The 14743-nt window shown below is 48.3% G+C and overlaps 5 protein-coding genes across 5 annotated transcripts; 3 read left to right on the forward strand and 2 right to left on the reverse strand.

The window, feature by feature from the left end:
* Positions 1-252: 252 nt before the first annotated feature.
* Positions 253-2730, forward strand: N7466_008937 (uncharacterized protein; the record flags this gene model as incomplete). The annotated part of the gene is made up of 2 exons (XM_057168326.1): positions 253-458; positions 519-2730. 2 exons carry the CDS (start codon positions 253-255, stop codon positions 2728-2730), a joined length of 2418 nt encoding a protein of 805 aa, XP_057018957.1.
* Positions 2731-3595: 865 nt separating this feature from the next.
* Positions 3596-5280, reverse strand: N7466_008938 (uncharacterized protein; the record flags this gene model as incomplete). Its single annotated transcript, XM_057168327.1, has 3 exons — positions 3596-3638; positions 3711-4095; positions 4164-5280. 3 exons carry the CDS (start codon positions 5278-5280, stop codon positions 3596-3598), a joined length of 1545 nt encoding a protein of 514 aa, XP_057018958.1.
* Positions 5281-8131: 2851 nt separating this feature from the next.
* Positions 8132-9271, forward strand: N7466_008939 (arginase; the record flags this gene model as incomplete). Its single annotated transcript, XM_057168328.1, has 3 exons — positions 8132-8218; positions 8299-8882; positions 8968-9271. 3 exons carry the CDS (start codon positions 8132-8134, stop codon positions 9269-9271), a joined length of 975 nt encoding a protein of 324 aa, XP_057018959.1.
* Positions 9272-9871: 600 nt separating this feature from the next.
* Positions 9872-10594, forward strand: N7466_008940 (uncharacterized protein; the record flags this gene model as incomplete). Its single annotated transcript, XM_057168329.1, has 3 exons — positions 9872-10038; positions 10128-10402; positions 10485-10594. 3 exons carry the CDS (start codon positions 9872-9874, stop codon positions 10592-10594), a joined length of 552 nt encoding a protein of 183 aa, XP_057018960.1.
* Positions 10595-11273: 679 nt separating this feature from the next.
* fcpA (protein-serine/threonine phosphatase) lies at positions 11274-13875 on the reverse strand (the record flags this gene model as incomplete). Its single annotated transcript, XM_057168330.1, has 3 exons — positions 11274-13410; positions 13487-13573; positions 13628-13875. 3 exons carry the CDS (start codon positions 13873-13875, stop codon positions 11274-11276), a joined length of 2472 nt encoding a protein of 823 aa, XP_057018961.1.
* Positions 13876-14743: the final 868 nt, after the last annotated feature.

The following is a 14743-nucleotide window of genomic DNA, read 5'->3' on the forward strand; positions in this document are numbered from 1 at the left end:
GTCAGTCGCGATTTCATCCTTTCTTGATCCTGTCGCGGGCCTCACATCAAGACTCCTCGGACCACCAGTCGCAAACAGGACCACACTTTACTCACAACCCCGAACGACCATTGATCCTTAGGCATCCGGTCGCAAGCTCCTGGTTTTTCCCTCCAACATACCAGGATCCCTCAAGACCTTGTCTGCATTAGTGGAGACCGCGCGCGCCAAAGGAAGTTCTGACAACCCTGACCTCCCGCGTACTCCCCCACAATGAGCGCCGACGAGGCCGGAGACCCCAGAACGATGACTCCGATAAATGGTGAATCCCATCCGGAGTCGACTGCGACCGCGACTCCGGGTAAAAGGAAGCGTTCTACTCAGGATGAGAATTTGACTATTGAGGCTGCTTCAACCACATCGCGTGACAGTATTCTTCTTCACGAAAACCTTCGAACCCTTGTTGGTCTCCTTTTGAAGTAGGTTAAGTTATCTTTAGGGGAGTATTGTTTAGGGAGGATTTACTGACAAATTGACAGACATGACACCGAACTCCAGCTCCTTTCTTGTCCATTCCCCACGTCGGCAGCCAAGCCTCGGGCGAAACGCGCCAAAACATCGGGTGAACAAGACACATCCAACATCCAGACACGGGTCGAGTCAGGCCGTTACAATACCCTGCAGGAATTTCTAAGCGATATTGAACGCGCTTCCGCTGCAGTTATTGAGCGCAATCAAAATCAGACAAATGGAGCAACCACCGAAGGAGCTCCTGTCACGGAGGTGGTCAATCGCATCGCCGCTTTTAAGAAACATATGAACAGCCTTGTCGGTCAATCTTTCATCAATCAGCCTGACGTTAAGGCTGAGACACTAGACGATGATGAGGACGATCAACTTCAGTCTACAGTCTCACATATCGGCGCTCGTGAGGACAAACAGGCATTGACTTTGTTTGGCGGAAATCCATCACACCCGAAACAGTTGTTCTCTAGTTTGCAAAAATCCGTCAAGGTACCGTTGCAGTCTTCTGAGCCTGGCGCGGAAAAGTTTGTGGAGGTGCAAGAACCCCTTCGTGAAGGTGGACTGCCTAATGGCATGGCGACCACTCGAGTGGTTCCTTTCAATGTCGAGTCCACTGCTCCAAGGCCGAGAACATTTGGGGAAGTCTTTGCACCCCGTTCAGGCTTGCCTCCTGTGGAACCTCGGAAGCGAAGTAATCGAAACGCAGTCTCTTGGATTGACCCATTCGATCTCGTCATGGATATCAAGAACTTTTCGGGCGAGAGAAGCAACTCGGCCCTCGTGCCGCATCACTCGGGGCAATGGCTGCAATATGGCGGAATATCATCATCACCTTCCTATTGGTCTCGTGTTGAAAAGCACCGTGAGGATGCTGCCAACATCGGAATAAAGTATGCGGACCCTGCTCTCTGGACTGGTGATGACTCCTCCACTCTACAGGGCGTTTACTCCTCGTTTGCCCCAACATTTGACAGTGACAGGGCTGTTATACAAGCTGATGCAAAGAATATGATTTGGTGGGGGCAACGAGGCGCTAGACGTTTTCGTAACTGGCTATCTCTTGCAACCCCACAAGGCGACACGCAAGATGATGTAGATCTCGAAGCTATCAATAATATCGATGACAACATGATTGATGAGATGATTAACTCTGCCAAGCCGAAAGACTATTCTGAATATCTCGCTCAAACCGAGGTGTCACCCAAGGAACCTCTGGAATCGAGGCCGATCGACGAGGTTCTCGCAGAGGTATCACACTTGCTAGAGACCCTGGCTTCCTACCAAAATATCCGCAAAAACACAATACCTTCTGCCACCGAACATCTTGAGTCAAACGAATCACCTCTACCAGAATTCGATGACCTAGATACTCCATCCGATGCTGAGAGGGCTGTTTACGATAACCTCAGGTCAAAATTGGTTGCCATTATCAGCACTTTGCCTCCATATGTCGTTGCGAAGGTGAATGGTGATCAATTGGGCAAACTGAACATCAGCCAGAAGATCATAATTGAGAGCCCCGACTGGAAAGGCACAATGGAGAAAGATGATTACACGCTTAGCCAAGAGCGTGCTGCGGCGATCGCTGCTCAGGCTAATGCCGCTAACCGTGCTTCAACGCCATCATCGACTCGACCCAGCAGTTTCCAACCTTCTCACTCGGCGTACAACCAGCGCTCTTACAATTCTAACGCTCGTATATCTCAATCGCAAGGGGCCTTCCAAGTACCCCAGCAAGCTCGTCAACCCTCTTCGACCGGATCATTTACTCCGCCTTATGCAGGGGGTCGAGCAACCCCAGGCACTCCTTCCCAACGTCCTGGTTACGGCGCTCAATTTGCGCAAACAAACTCGCAATACAGCCAAGCCAACAACGTACCCCAGTTCCAGCGTCCTGCTTCCAATGGATTCACACCCCAGCCACAGGCCTATAATACTCCAAGGCCTGGGCAGGCGGCTACATACAACGCCACTCCTCAGGGACGCACACCCAATCCCGTCGCTGCCTCGGCTCAACGATTTCAGTATACAAATCAAGCCCCGTCACAGGCCTATTCAAACAGCGCTGCCGCCGCAGCATATGCTCGCAGTGCGGCTGACCAGGCTACCATGATTGACAGGACCAAGGCCCAAACACCAGCTCAGTCACAACTTGAAGCTCGCCATTCCCAAGAGGGTAGCTTGACACCTGGAAGCAAGCAAAATGGCACTCCCATTCAGTCATAGGGTATACATTTCCTTTCACGCTTTTTGATTTGCACATGAGCTATGTTCTGAGGCTTGAAAAAAAAGTTTCTCTAATGCCTCTAATTTGTTTGCAACTATGTCTTTGCCTTGATTCCTGTTGGAATCCACTTCTTTTTCGTGTTTGAACATGCCTTCACGGGCCTACGTTGTTCTTTACTCACATCCCCCTTCACTGTTTTTAATGGTCTTTGCGAAATCATTTTTGTGGGCTCATTCGGTTTTGTTTCTGTTTTCCTCCGGTGTTGTGTTGAAATGACTCGAGCGACTGGCGCCTGTGTGCATGGTTTCTTATTTCTCCAAGAAGGCGCGGGGGGCATTGGGGGTGGTAGTATGGACTGTCCGCTTAAAGTGTCAGTCTAGATGTGAAGAATATTGCTTTCCAACGTTTGCTTTAATAACATTCGTACTCTATACTGTATTTTACTCCAATCTACGTTGAAGAATGGAATTACTGCAGACTTCTTTTTTTCATGATGAATCTGATTATACGTTCGATGAAACGCGAATGTTTTCGATTTAAGCCGGAATTTATTTCATTTATTGATAGTTGGTACATGGAACTAAAACACGCATTCTTCCCAAACACCTCAATCCTGATGCCCTCGCCTCCATCCCATGCCATGCCATGGCGCACAGGTTCAACCTTTTGCCGATTCGCAGTAAACCGACATAACAAACTGATCTTCCAGTAAAACACAAAGGGGGGAAACATAGGAAAACCAGATCCTTGATATAAGCGGAATTAGAACACGAGCAGAGAAGGGAAACAAAATTCGTTCAAAAATGACACATTGGAGAATACAATTCATTATTCATCAAGCTCTAAAGACGGCATTGGCCAAAGCTAGGGAATGAACATCGCAGCAATAGCCATAAAACCAAAATACCTAAGGTCAAAATATCAGTATTGCGTTCTGTTTTCTGTTTTCTGTTTAGATCACCAGCGAGGAAATTCTTACAGTGTGGCACATCTCCAGCCATCTCTCGAATCAACGAGAGTGTCGATACCGGCCGAATAATTCGCTGCAACCGCAGCTGCGGCACCGCCAACAACCGTGACAACGACAAGGCGTCCAGAAAACTCTGCGATCATGCTGAATGCAAGCAGGGGAAGTAAAAGAGCCCCCGAAGCGACCATGATGGCCATGTAGACGGGAGCAGTAGCCGCAGATGCCGCGAGGCGGGGTGTGAGAGATACGAGGTCGACGTCTTTATCCAGGAAGCGGGTTTCAGCCGCGGCGATGGGGTTGTGTGTTTTCATCCAGGAGCGGTAATTTTGGATATCATCGCCTGTGGCGCGGGGAAGAGTTTGAACTACTTTGCTGTATGCGCTGAGGGCGTTATCTGTAGGGTCGGTTGTTAGATAGGAGAGTCATTTCGAGCGGCTTGGATAATAAACAGTAGGGACTGACTATATTGCTCTGTCTTCTGGATCAGGGCTGCCATTAGATCCATTCGCCTGTAATGCAGTTCCGGATAAGACTGGGTCTGTATGTCTAGACGACGTGCTGCGGGTAGGGGCTTGTTGCCTTCTTTCTCGGCGGTGGCGATCCGCTGCAGGTGCTCATACTCATCCATTAATTGCAGGTCTTCCTCCATCTGAGAAATCTCGTCTTGGAGGTGGAGTAGAACGCGGTGATTCAACTTCTCAAAGCGTCGGTACAACGGAGGGAATGCTCCCTTGTCGTCTGTGGCCGAATGGGTCAGGTGTGATGCCATCAACTCATAGCCCGACGATACCTGCGAGGCATTTGATTCTCTTCTCTGTAACGCACGGTGTATGCTATCCTCGGGACTACTCGGCGGAGAGGGTGGCAACGGCGACCTTTGAATGGCAGTAACATCTCTTGAGTAAAAATCTTCCGGTGGTGATATCTTCAAATTGCGCTTTCGTGGGGGTGGAGACTCGGCCGGAGGTTTGCTATACTCCTTTGGAGGGGGATTTCGTGCTGGCGACGGCATTGGTTTTCTATTTACCAAACGGGTATCTGTTGGAGGTACGGATGGCGGTGACGGCGCTGATGGAGGACGTAAATCTCTCGGAGTTCTCGATGCCCCGCCAGCGGGAGATCTTGTTGGCTTTGAAGAAGCGGTGGGCTTTGATGTCAATATAGCATGCGGTAAGGGGTTGGCACGCGGTCTCGGTGACTGGATTTTCGTTACAGAAGGTCGGGGCGCAGGAATGTCATCATCGGAATCTGATTCAGATTCAGATTCAGATTCCGACTCTGATTCGGATTCTGAAGGTTCCGATATGGCTGATGAAGATTCATCACTATGCTCGAGGAATTGGAACACATCAGGAACTTCTTTCACGGGCTCCGGGGTTGGCGGCGAAGGCGAAGGTGAAGCCGCCTGCAGCTTCACGATTTGTTTAGAAGTATCGTTCCGTCCAGCAGGAGTCTTTTTCTCGGGGATCGTAGAGCTTGAAACAGGGCCAGCCTGCGTTGTAGAATTGGAGACAGCCGATGAAGTTCTCTTCCTGCCATCTTTCCTTGTCGACTTTCGAGTGCGCATACTAAGTGGCATGTTGATCGGGTAGGCTCGGAAGAAAAGCCGGGTTCATTGCTGAGAAGACGTTTAAAATATTGAAAAGATTTTAGTTCATACCCGCACTAGTGGGATTCGATTGGCATAAAGCGAACCAGTATGGTGGTAATATCAATGAATTCCAGGGCGTTGATATCGGGCCGTGAGGCATGGCACAAGGGAGGGGTTAGGATCCGATCTCACGACGTCAAGCCGCGGGATTCTAGGGGTATGACCCGCAGGATGGACGAGAAAGTTTAAAAGGGAAAAGCCAAGCGTCCAAAAAGGAAGTAGAATCAAGCGATAGTCGATATGATGTCTCAAATGTTCCCACTGTGACATTCCTCAGGCAAGAAGGCGGGAGAGAGAGGTATGTTGTGTATGTAGTATGCCCCTAGCCAGTTGGATCGGGTTTAGATGCAAATTACGGAGTAAATGTCAAAAAGTAAACTGGGGGCTGCACGTCAGCTCTTCTATCTCATGGGGGAAACGAAGTCGCGTCACCAGGACGGGGCTAAAACACACCTGCGGCGCCTCGCTTTAAGAATGGAGTGTTGCAATTCGTCACACAGGGAATCGCCGACAAATCTGAAGCAGATGAGAAGCGCCGGGGGCTTCAGATCGGGGGACCAATGACGGCAGGCCCGCAAGGAGGTTCCTTGTAATCCCTGCCGATCGGTAAATGCGGAGGTGGTTGTCAGCTATCACACATGTACTCGGTGGTACAAGAAAATGCTAACAGCACGGATCTGAAAAAGGCCTTGGGGTTGAAGGGAAAGAGAATCAAATTGGACTAGCGGCTTGAATGGGGAAGGTTATTCAATAGCCCTGTGGGCCCATGGAAAAGCACAAATCAAAAGTCATCCTTTCCGGTCCGAGGGACAATGCATGCGTGTCTGAACATAGTAAAGAGTGAGTGAGCTGGCGAGTCGCTGTTGTCGATCATCTCCTTGCGTCTAGACTGGCGGTCTGGGCAGATAAAGGCCCCATTTTTTGGGTAGCGAAGATGGAAGGTGGGATGTGACCAGTCACCATTCTTCATGTATTGCGTGCATTTGATTGTTGCAGTTGCAAAATGTCACATTGTATCTCCAAGGATTCCAAGGTGGTTTCCAGAGGTTTCAAGGATTGTACATTTGTATTCAATGTTCAATGTAAGGTGATAATTAGAGAAGACATGGAGGAAATGACGTTCATTCGAATATACTTGGGTACATTTCTAAGAATAGATGCCTCGTTCATGCCTTAAAACACCCACATCCCACCTGCGCCTTCATTGTTCTTGAGTCTTGACTATTTAACTATTGAATTTTATTTCTGACTTGTAAGGTGATAGGTCTAAAGTCATTTGGACAGTCATATTCAAAATGGCAGATTCATTTCCCCCTCTCTCCATCTCTTGAAATAATGATTCTCTCAAATATTAGTCCGGTCGGCAGATCTGCCATGTCAACATTGTGTCCCCGGCAAAGAGTTCAAATGTTAGCGCGCTCCTGCTCCTGTTCCTGCTCCTGCTTTCCAATCACAAAGGTTCATTGTTAGCACTATTTATAGGTATACATAGTATAGACTCTGAAAATTGAACTTTTTGAACTTGAGATAAGTCAACATCGAATTGAATCAACTGATGCTTATGTATGGACTGGATTACAGCAGGATGTGGATTAAGTGCTATACATATACTACTATTAATCTAATCGTAGGTAGTCTCTAGGTACGTGCTGTTGTACTTCAAATGTTTCAACCTTGTTTTTGCCTCGGGTGTAAGATAATCCAAGGTTGCTGACTGGGTAGATATATCACCCTTAAGCACTCAGGGTTGAGATTATATAGTCTCGTCTATTGATATTATTGATCAGTTATTATATATTGAATATACAATCATTTGAACCAAGGCGCTAGGTGTATCAATAGCTGCATACATATGTAGGAAGTTTGAGTTGATAAAATTGTAAGTGACAGATCAGTTTACATATGCTAGTACATAGGTTATCAATGTTAGTCAATCTTATCTCCGATAATGTATACACTGTAGTACATAATATATATTAACATCTCCCGACCACTCGCCACTTGAAACGAACAAAACAAAGAATGACAAGGACTAGCTTAATGCATGTAATCATGGGCAGCCAATAACACTTGCAGAGATGTTCATATCAGGGCTGTGTCTTCTTCTCTTTAGAACTCTTAGATAGCACTTGAGTGCTCGAGAAAATCAAAAATCAGTAATTCTGGTTACGAGAGAACTTCAAATTCCAATGACAGCCCTTTCTCCTGCCCCGGACCCCATTTTTCTCCAGTGATTGGGATCCGCAGATATCATTACGACATATCTCGGACTTAATCCCTCGCTAAGACAGCAGATTGTAACGTAGTGGGACATTTCGGGACCCTAAATGGGGCAGCTCTCCTCAACCTGTACTTAACGGAAGTATGGAGAACCCGGCGGAGTGCAATGATCCCTAAGTGCAGGTTTTAGCGATGCTTGAACACGCAAACCGGAATGAACCAGGGCCGGGGGAAAAAGGGGAGAAGGGGGAAAGTTATAAAAGAGGACGCTGTCTCCTTCATTTCTTGCACTTTCAATCAGATTAACTTCTTTTTTTTTTCATTTACTTTTCAAGTGAAAGATCAAAGATTCCAAAGAGTTGAGCTGCTTTGCCCCTCTTTTTCTCCGATTTCTCCGATCCACCTTATCTTATCGTCGATCACTGATTTAGATCTCCGGGGTCTTTTCTATCTTCAATTCCTCAAATTCCTCAAATTCCTTGAAATCCCTTCTTCTTTCCTCTTTTAAACTCCTCAGTCGCACTTTCCTTGTCGACTTGCTTCACATTTCATACCCACAATGACGCAACCATCTACTATCACCTCGCGCTTCCTCACCCACCCCGATCATTTGGGTGTGGTCGCCGTTGGATTCAATGGCGGACAGGTAAGAAGACTAGAAACCTGAGCGGAAAGGCTTGAATCCACCAGAGACAAATCCCGTGCTAATCTTCAATCCTGAATTAGATGAAGAAAGGTGTCGAGGCCGCCCCAATGGCTCTGATCGAGGCCGGACTTCTCGACCAGCTCCGCGATGACCTCGAATATGAGATCCACCACGATAACACCGTCCACTACTACGAGCAAGACATCCCGGCCGAGGACCCCGATCACCGCAACATGAAGAAGCCTCGTGCCGTCAGCGCTGTTACCGAGCGCCTGAGCTCCCAGGTCTACAACTACGCCAAGGACGGAAAGTTTGTCTTGACCTTGGGCGGCGATCACTCCATTGCCATTGGTACCATCTCCGGTACCTCCAAGGCTATCCGGGAGCGATTGGGTCGTGAGATCGGTGTGATCTGGGTCGATGCCCATGCCGACATCAATCTTCCCGAAATGAGCCCTAGCGGCAACATCCACGGTATGCCTATGGCATTCCTGACTCGGCTGGCCAGGGAGGAGAAACGCGATATCTTTGGCTGGTTGCAGGATGAGCACATTGTGAGCACTCGCAAGTTGGTGTACATCGGTTTGCGCGATGTGGATCGTGGAGAGAAGAAGCTTCTCCGTGAGCACGGGATTAAAGCTTTCAGCATGCACGACATTGATCGGTAGGTTTTTATCTCCCCAGTTTCCCCCCCCCCCCCAATTGGGTTTTCTTCATGCCTAACCGTTATTTTTTTTTACCTTTTTCAGTCATGGCATTGGTCGCGTTGTTGAGATGGCACTCGCTCATATCGGCAATGATACCCCCATTCACCTCTCCTTCGATGTTGATGCGCTGGATCCCCAGTGGGCGCCCAGCACCGGTACCCCCGTTCGTGGCGGATTAACTCTGCGCGAGGGTGATTTCATCTGCGAAGCCGTACACGAGACTGGTAACTTGATCGCCATGGATTTGGTCGAGGTGAACCCCAGTCTAGAGTCGGTTGGAGCAGCGGAGACCATTCGTGCAGGCTGCTCGTTGGTCCGCAGTGCGTTGGGCGATACCCTTTTGTAATTTTGATTCTGATCTAGCACCATCTCTTTTTGTTTTTTTATGTATTCTTAGATTCCCACGAGAGCTAGACAGACTAGAAGCAAGGAAGAAAATTCAATGACGTTAAAGTGAATTTGTTTTTCAACTTCCCGTGTATACTTCCTAGTAAAAATCCCCTGCCACCTCAATTTCCCCAACCCCCCGCCTCCTCCAATCTCACATTTCCAACTCTTCCTATTCTTCCATTCTTTTTTCCCCCGCCAAATCATTATTCTGCCAAGTCTCTCATTCTTCAGCGACAGAAAATCTCTCGTTTGATTTCTATTCTCCACGTTTGGGTCTTGTCCAGACACTGCGCCTTTCGGCGCCCGATGCGCTGTCCGCCCTTATCGCTTCCCCAGATCTGCATCTAAAGCCACAAACACAACACCCTCGCAGCGTGGAAAACTTGGGCAATTGGTCGCTTACATTGCAAACAAGAGATTAATACCTCGCCAACTCGACCCAATCAGGCACAAACTCTCCCTCGTACCCTCTGAGGCGTCTATCTATAAATTGCCATTCACCGTCGCAACTCGACCTTCACCTTAGAGCGCAATCATCAGCTACCTTACAACCACCATGCCTAAATCGGCCCCCCTTGATCGCCGCGTGCGCCTCAACTACCACTGGCCAGAGATCCAGCTGAATATCTGGCTCATCGTCGTGCTAGCAGGCTCAGCAACATGCCTCGGCATCTTCTCCTGGTTCATGACCGTTCAGTCAACAATGGAGCTTGGAACACCATGGTAAGTGGACTTGCATGCAACCACACAAATCCCCACAACTCAGTCCAACCTGGGGGAAAAAAAACTAATTTCTCACTCGTGACTACCAGGCTCTTCCCGTTCATGGTTGCATCCAGCGCCCTGGGCGTTGCATTCATCTTCCTCGTCCTCGGGCTCATCGCCCGACACCTATTGTTACCCGGCATCCTGATACTCGGCAGTTTTATCCTCTTCGTTCTATTCCTGACTGGCTTGATTGAGACATCGCTGCAGTTATATGGAGTTGTCGGGAATGTGAATAGTAACTGTCAGATCTATGTTGTGGATAATAAATCGAGAGGGAATAATATTGATACGTTGGCGTGGTTGACGCAGCTTACCATTTGTGAGTTATTTGTAATACCCTGCGAGTTGCAGGTCCCATGAATGCTCTGGATGATTTTACTGACCTTTTCTGTTCTTGGCAGGTAATTGCTGGAAAACAGCTTTCGCTATGGAACTCGTTAACACAATTTTTTACGTGTGGATGATGGTCATGTCGTGGCAGGTGCATCGGAACTACTACCATCGTAGATGATTTGGCTCGGATGCTCCTAAAATCATGATGTGCTTTTTTCTCTTGTTTTTTCTTCATTTCGTCTTATTCTTTTGTTTTCTTTTGACATATTGTGATACCATATTTTGCATATACATTTGGCGTTTAGCGATGATGAATGTGTGACTTTGTCTCAACTAATTTATTTTTCGATCTGGCAACCCAATTTTCTGCTGCTGTAAATATCATTTTCAATTGCATGACTCCTACATATGAGAAAGATGTATTGAAACTTCAAGATGTTATCCTATCCATGTATGTAATTGACATTCGACCTTGTAGTCGGGAATCTACGACGTACTTACATTCCAAGGTTGTACAAAGACACCATACCTAATAGTAGGCAAAATATGGAAGGATACTGAGTATGAGTCAAAAGAAAGTAAAAATAACAGAGAAGAGGTGATATTTGATAAGGCTGATAAAGGTAGGGATGAAAAGTGATAAATATGACAGGTAAGACGTTAAAAAACAATCAATGCAAACGCCGTCGCTATGGTAGAAGCGCTTGCAACTGCAAGAATCGAAGGCAAATCAGATCGGAAACATGCATAGCCAGTTGGAAGAGTGGAATCTAGATCGGTCACAGATACCGAAGACAACCGGAGAAACAGGGATCAGTCAGCGGATATATGAAATAAAGAGAGAAAGTGGACCAAATTTAATCTTCAATCATGTCCTCCTCTCCTTCCTCTGCAACGCTATCGTTGTCCTCAAATGCCGCTAGCATTTCTCGCTCCAGATCGTCATCATCTTCGTCTGGATTCTCGGGATACCCATCATCTTCATCTGGGTTCGTATCCGCTCTGTCGACATCCTGCTCTTCTTCGCCCGCCTGCAGTGTCATACGAGAGTCATCGGAATCAGTTGGAGCAGCACTTGCAACTTCTCGGAGACCAGTGCCTCGTTTGTATGCACGCTTGATGCGCTGCGAGAGGCGCGAGCCTTTCTGATCAGAATCGCCCTCCTCGTCTTCGGCAGAATCATCATCGGCCTGGCCATCAGATCCAAATTCGCGCTTCCGTTTCGTGCCGCCTCCAGCCGCCTCATCGGTCCCTTCATTTGCCCAAGCCTCGTTGTCGCTTTCGCTTTCATCGTCACTACCGAGGAACTCCCTGAGTTCATCATGGACAGCAGCTTGTTCGTCTTCATCGTAACCAATGTGGGAAGCCTCATCCAATGCGGCATCTGGGAATAGTAGTGATGCGTCTGAACTCCCATCCTCGCCAGTCCAGAATGGTCCCGACGCCTCATCCGAGGATGAGAGCCAGGCGCTCTCGGCGAGTTCTTGCGAGCCGGGGGAGAGGGGCTCACCACGATCCTCGGGATGAACGGGGAGCAAATAGGGCTCCTCATCAAGACGCCTCCAGCTTGTCAAGCAATCCACAAGCCACTGCGTTGTGACGATCTTGACGCCAGGATATCTTGTGGCTTGTCGTACTTTCGCGGTCCGATTTCGGCCAGCGACAAGGTGAGTGGTACGCATGGTAATATTCGGAGAAATGACGATACCGAATGTCTTGGCCCAGAGGGAGATATCAGCATTCTGTGTGTCTGTTCCGAGGGGGAGTACACCTGAGAAAACCATGACCACTCCACCGAGAATCTGTGCCTTAATTCGGGGCATAATATCCTTGACATCAGGAACCAACTTAAGGTCCACATCCTTGTCTTTTGACGGGGCCCTTTCACCCCGCAAGACCGCTACTCGGCCTCCCAATGCGCTGCTGCGCCTCTTATCGTACTCGTCAAAGAACTGGAGATGAACTTGCTCCAGGCGATCTTGGAGTTGGAAGAGCTCTCGATCATGATCTTCAAGTAGATGATGTCGAGGCTTGCCTTCTTGGGAATCAAAGCTGAGTGTTGATGACTCACTGCTCTCGGCACTCGCATCATCCTCGGCATCTAATTCTTTCTGTTTTTGCAGCAACGGCCGGTCTTCCACCTGATGCAATATGGTCTCTTCTTGAGCATTTGTTTGCTCCTGCAGCAATCTTGGATTGTCACCACCTCCCATTGTCACTAGTTGCTCTAATGCGGAGACCTCACTCCCATCCGCTGACTTTTCGGTTGGGACAATACCATTCTGCCCCGTAGCTTCCGGTTTATCAACTTTCGCAACCGTATTTTGGGTCTCACCAATCTCTTGTTTCTTAGGCAAGAAGCTAGAATTGATGTCACCAATCCCGACGAAGAAGTCATAGGGAGAGACCTTGATGAGATTGGGGTTCCAGCGCCACACATCACCACGGTCATCAATAATGACAACCATCTTTGTGTCAACTGGGAACAGGCGCTGTAGGTTTTTCGCTGTCAGACTTCCACTTTCATCACGGCTGAGAATACGGTCTCCAAAAAGTTTCCTTGTTGGGTCAACTATATCGGCAATATGTTGTGCATATGCGCGAGTACCCATGGTGTAGATGTGTAGTTCATAGAGCTCAGCAACATTCTGCAAGAAATCCTCGAGCCCTGGCCGCAGCTTGATATAGTACCAACAGCCGCGCATTCCCGGGCCATCATCAACTAAGCGAAATTGTCTAACACCCTTTAATGCGTCGTAATTCGGATTATCCTTGTCCTCTTTCCATTCTCCAACGGTAGGATCAACGGTAGCATGGATGATGGTCTGGTCAAGATCCACTACAAGCGAGAGACGCCGAGATGCCAACAGGCGACGCTTGGCGTCCTCCTCAACACGAGTAGCTTCCCTTTGACTGACCGTCAGGGTTGTGTTGTCATGAGACATCTGGATTGGAGCACGGAAGGAATCCATAATCTCGGTATTGTATGAAGCTCTATTCGTAATCGCAAAAAGACTCATCAGTACAACAATACGACGATCATCTTGACCTTCCAAAACGACACACTTACTCGGTCATATCCTTTCCACACTCTGCGCACATCCCACCAAATTGCACCTCATGGGCACATGGTTCATTTATCTCAACAACATCAATCCTGCACACAGGCGTCAACCAACATCCACAAGTTTTCAGGCAAAGTAAGACTTACGGTCGATCAATGATATCGCCTTTAGAGATATTCCATGCCACAATCTCGCCATCAACGGTCGACTCGAATCGAGTTGGGAACTTGCGCTGTTTCTTGATGATGTTCCCTATGCCATCACCCTCCTCAACTTCTGAGTGATAAACATACCAAAACAAAGCCTCGTTGGTCTGCACCTCATCACCAGGTGCCTTTAGCAGTGAGGTGATGGTGATTGGATAATGCAGGCCGGGCGGCAGACGGAGAAGCATCTTTGCTCCCGGTACGCCCCCCAGGCGACGGAATCCACAAAGTCTCAATCAATGACTCAACGAGCCCAAAGTTTTCAAGGATTTTGTTTTTCCAATTCCCCGTCACAGATGAGCGGGGTATGGGAAGTGTAAGGAATATGATCGCGTGCGACTTGGGCTACGGAGCCATAACCAGCACGCGACGCGTGATGGGGAGTGTTTGTGGATGTTACGGAGCGAGGATCGCGCAGATGAGGTTGACAGAGTGGAAAACGACGACCCCTAGGCAAGCCGGATGTCTACCGAGAAGATAGATGGATAAATGGATGCCAAAGCGCAATGGTTGAAGCTAGAGCAGTCGTGTAGATGTGGAATCGCCACACAAGGCTAATACGAGAAAAGACAACTTTACGCGCCTTGCACAGCCACTGTGTGAATTGTAAAGGTCGGAAAACACACAGAGTCGTGAGGGGACAAGGTGTCAAGTGGTAGATTAACAAATGGAAAGAATGCGTGCGATCGGAGAATGGCAAAGCTCGGTGCGGGGACTGTGAACGGTCGAAGAAGCTCATTCTGCTAAGGACGACTACCTACACCGCCCCCGGGACATGCCGAGATCACTGATTGTACACTTAGTATGTATGGAGAAAGGAAAGTTCCATTCTGAATAATGTATGGTATACTACTAGTATCAAGTCCTATATTTAAACTGTTTTGACAGCTATGCTTGGGTAAAGCACGAGCTGGGCTCATTTTCTATTTCACTGACCCCCGACCCTACTATTGTTCCAGTCCTTCTCGGCCCGAACTGGCACTGCAGCCTGATTGGCCCTGGACCTGTCACTGAACGGCTCTCGCTGCAGTCACGGGTTATCGGCTCCATACGAGC

Source organism: Penicillium verhagenii, assembly GCF_028828195.1.
Source record: "Penicillium verhagenii strain IBT 33310 chromosome Unknown utg000008l_segment0_segment0, whole genome shotgun sequence".
NCBI classification, from domain to species: domain Eukaryota; kingdom Fungi; phylum Ascomycota; class Eurotiomycetes; order Eurotiales; family Aspergillaceae; genus Penicillium; species Penicillium verhagenii.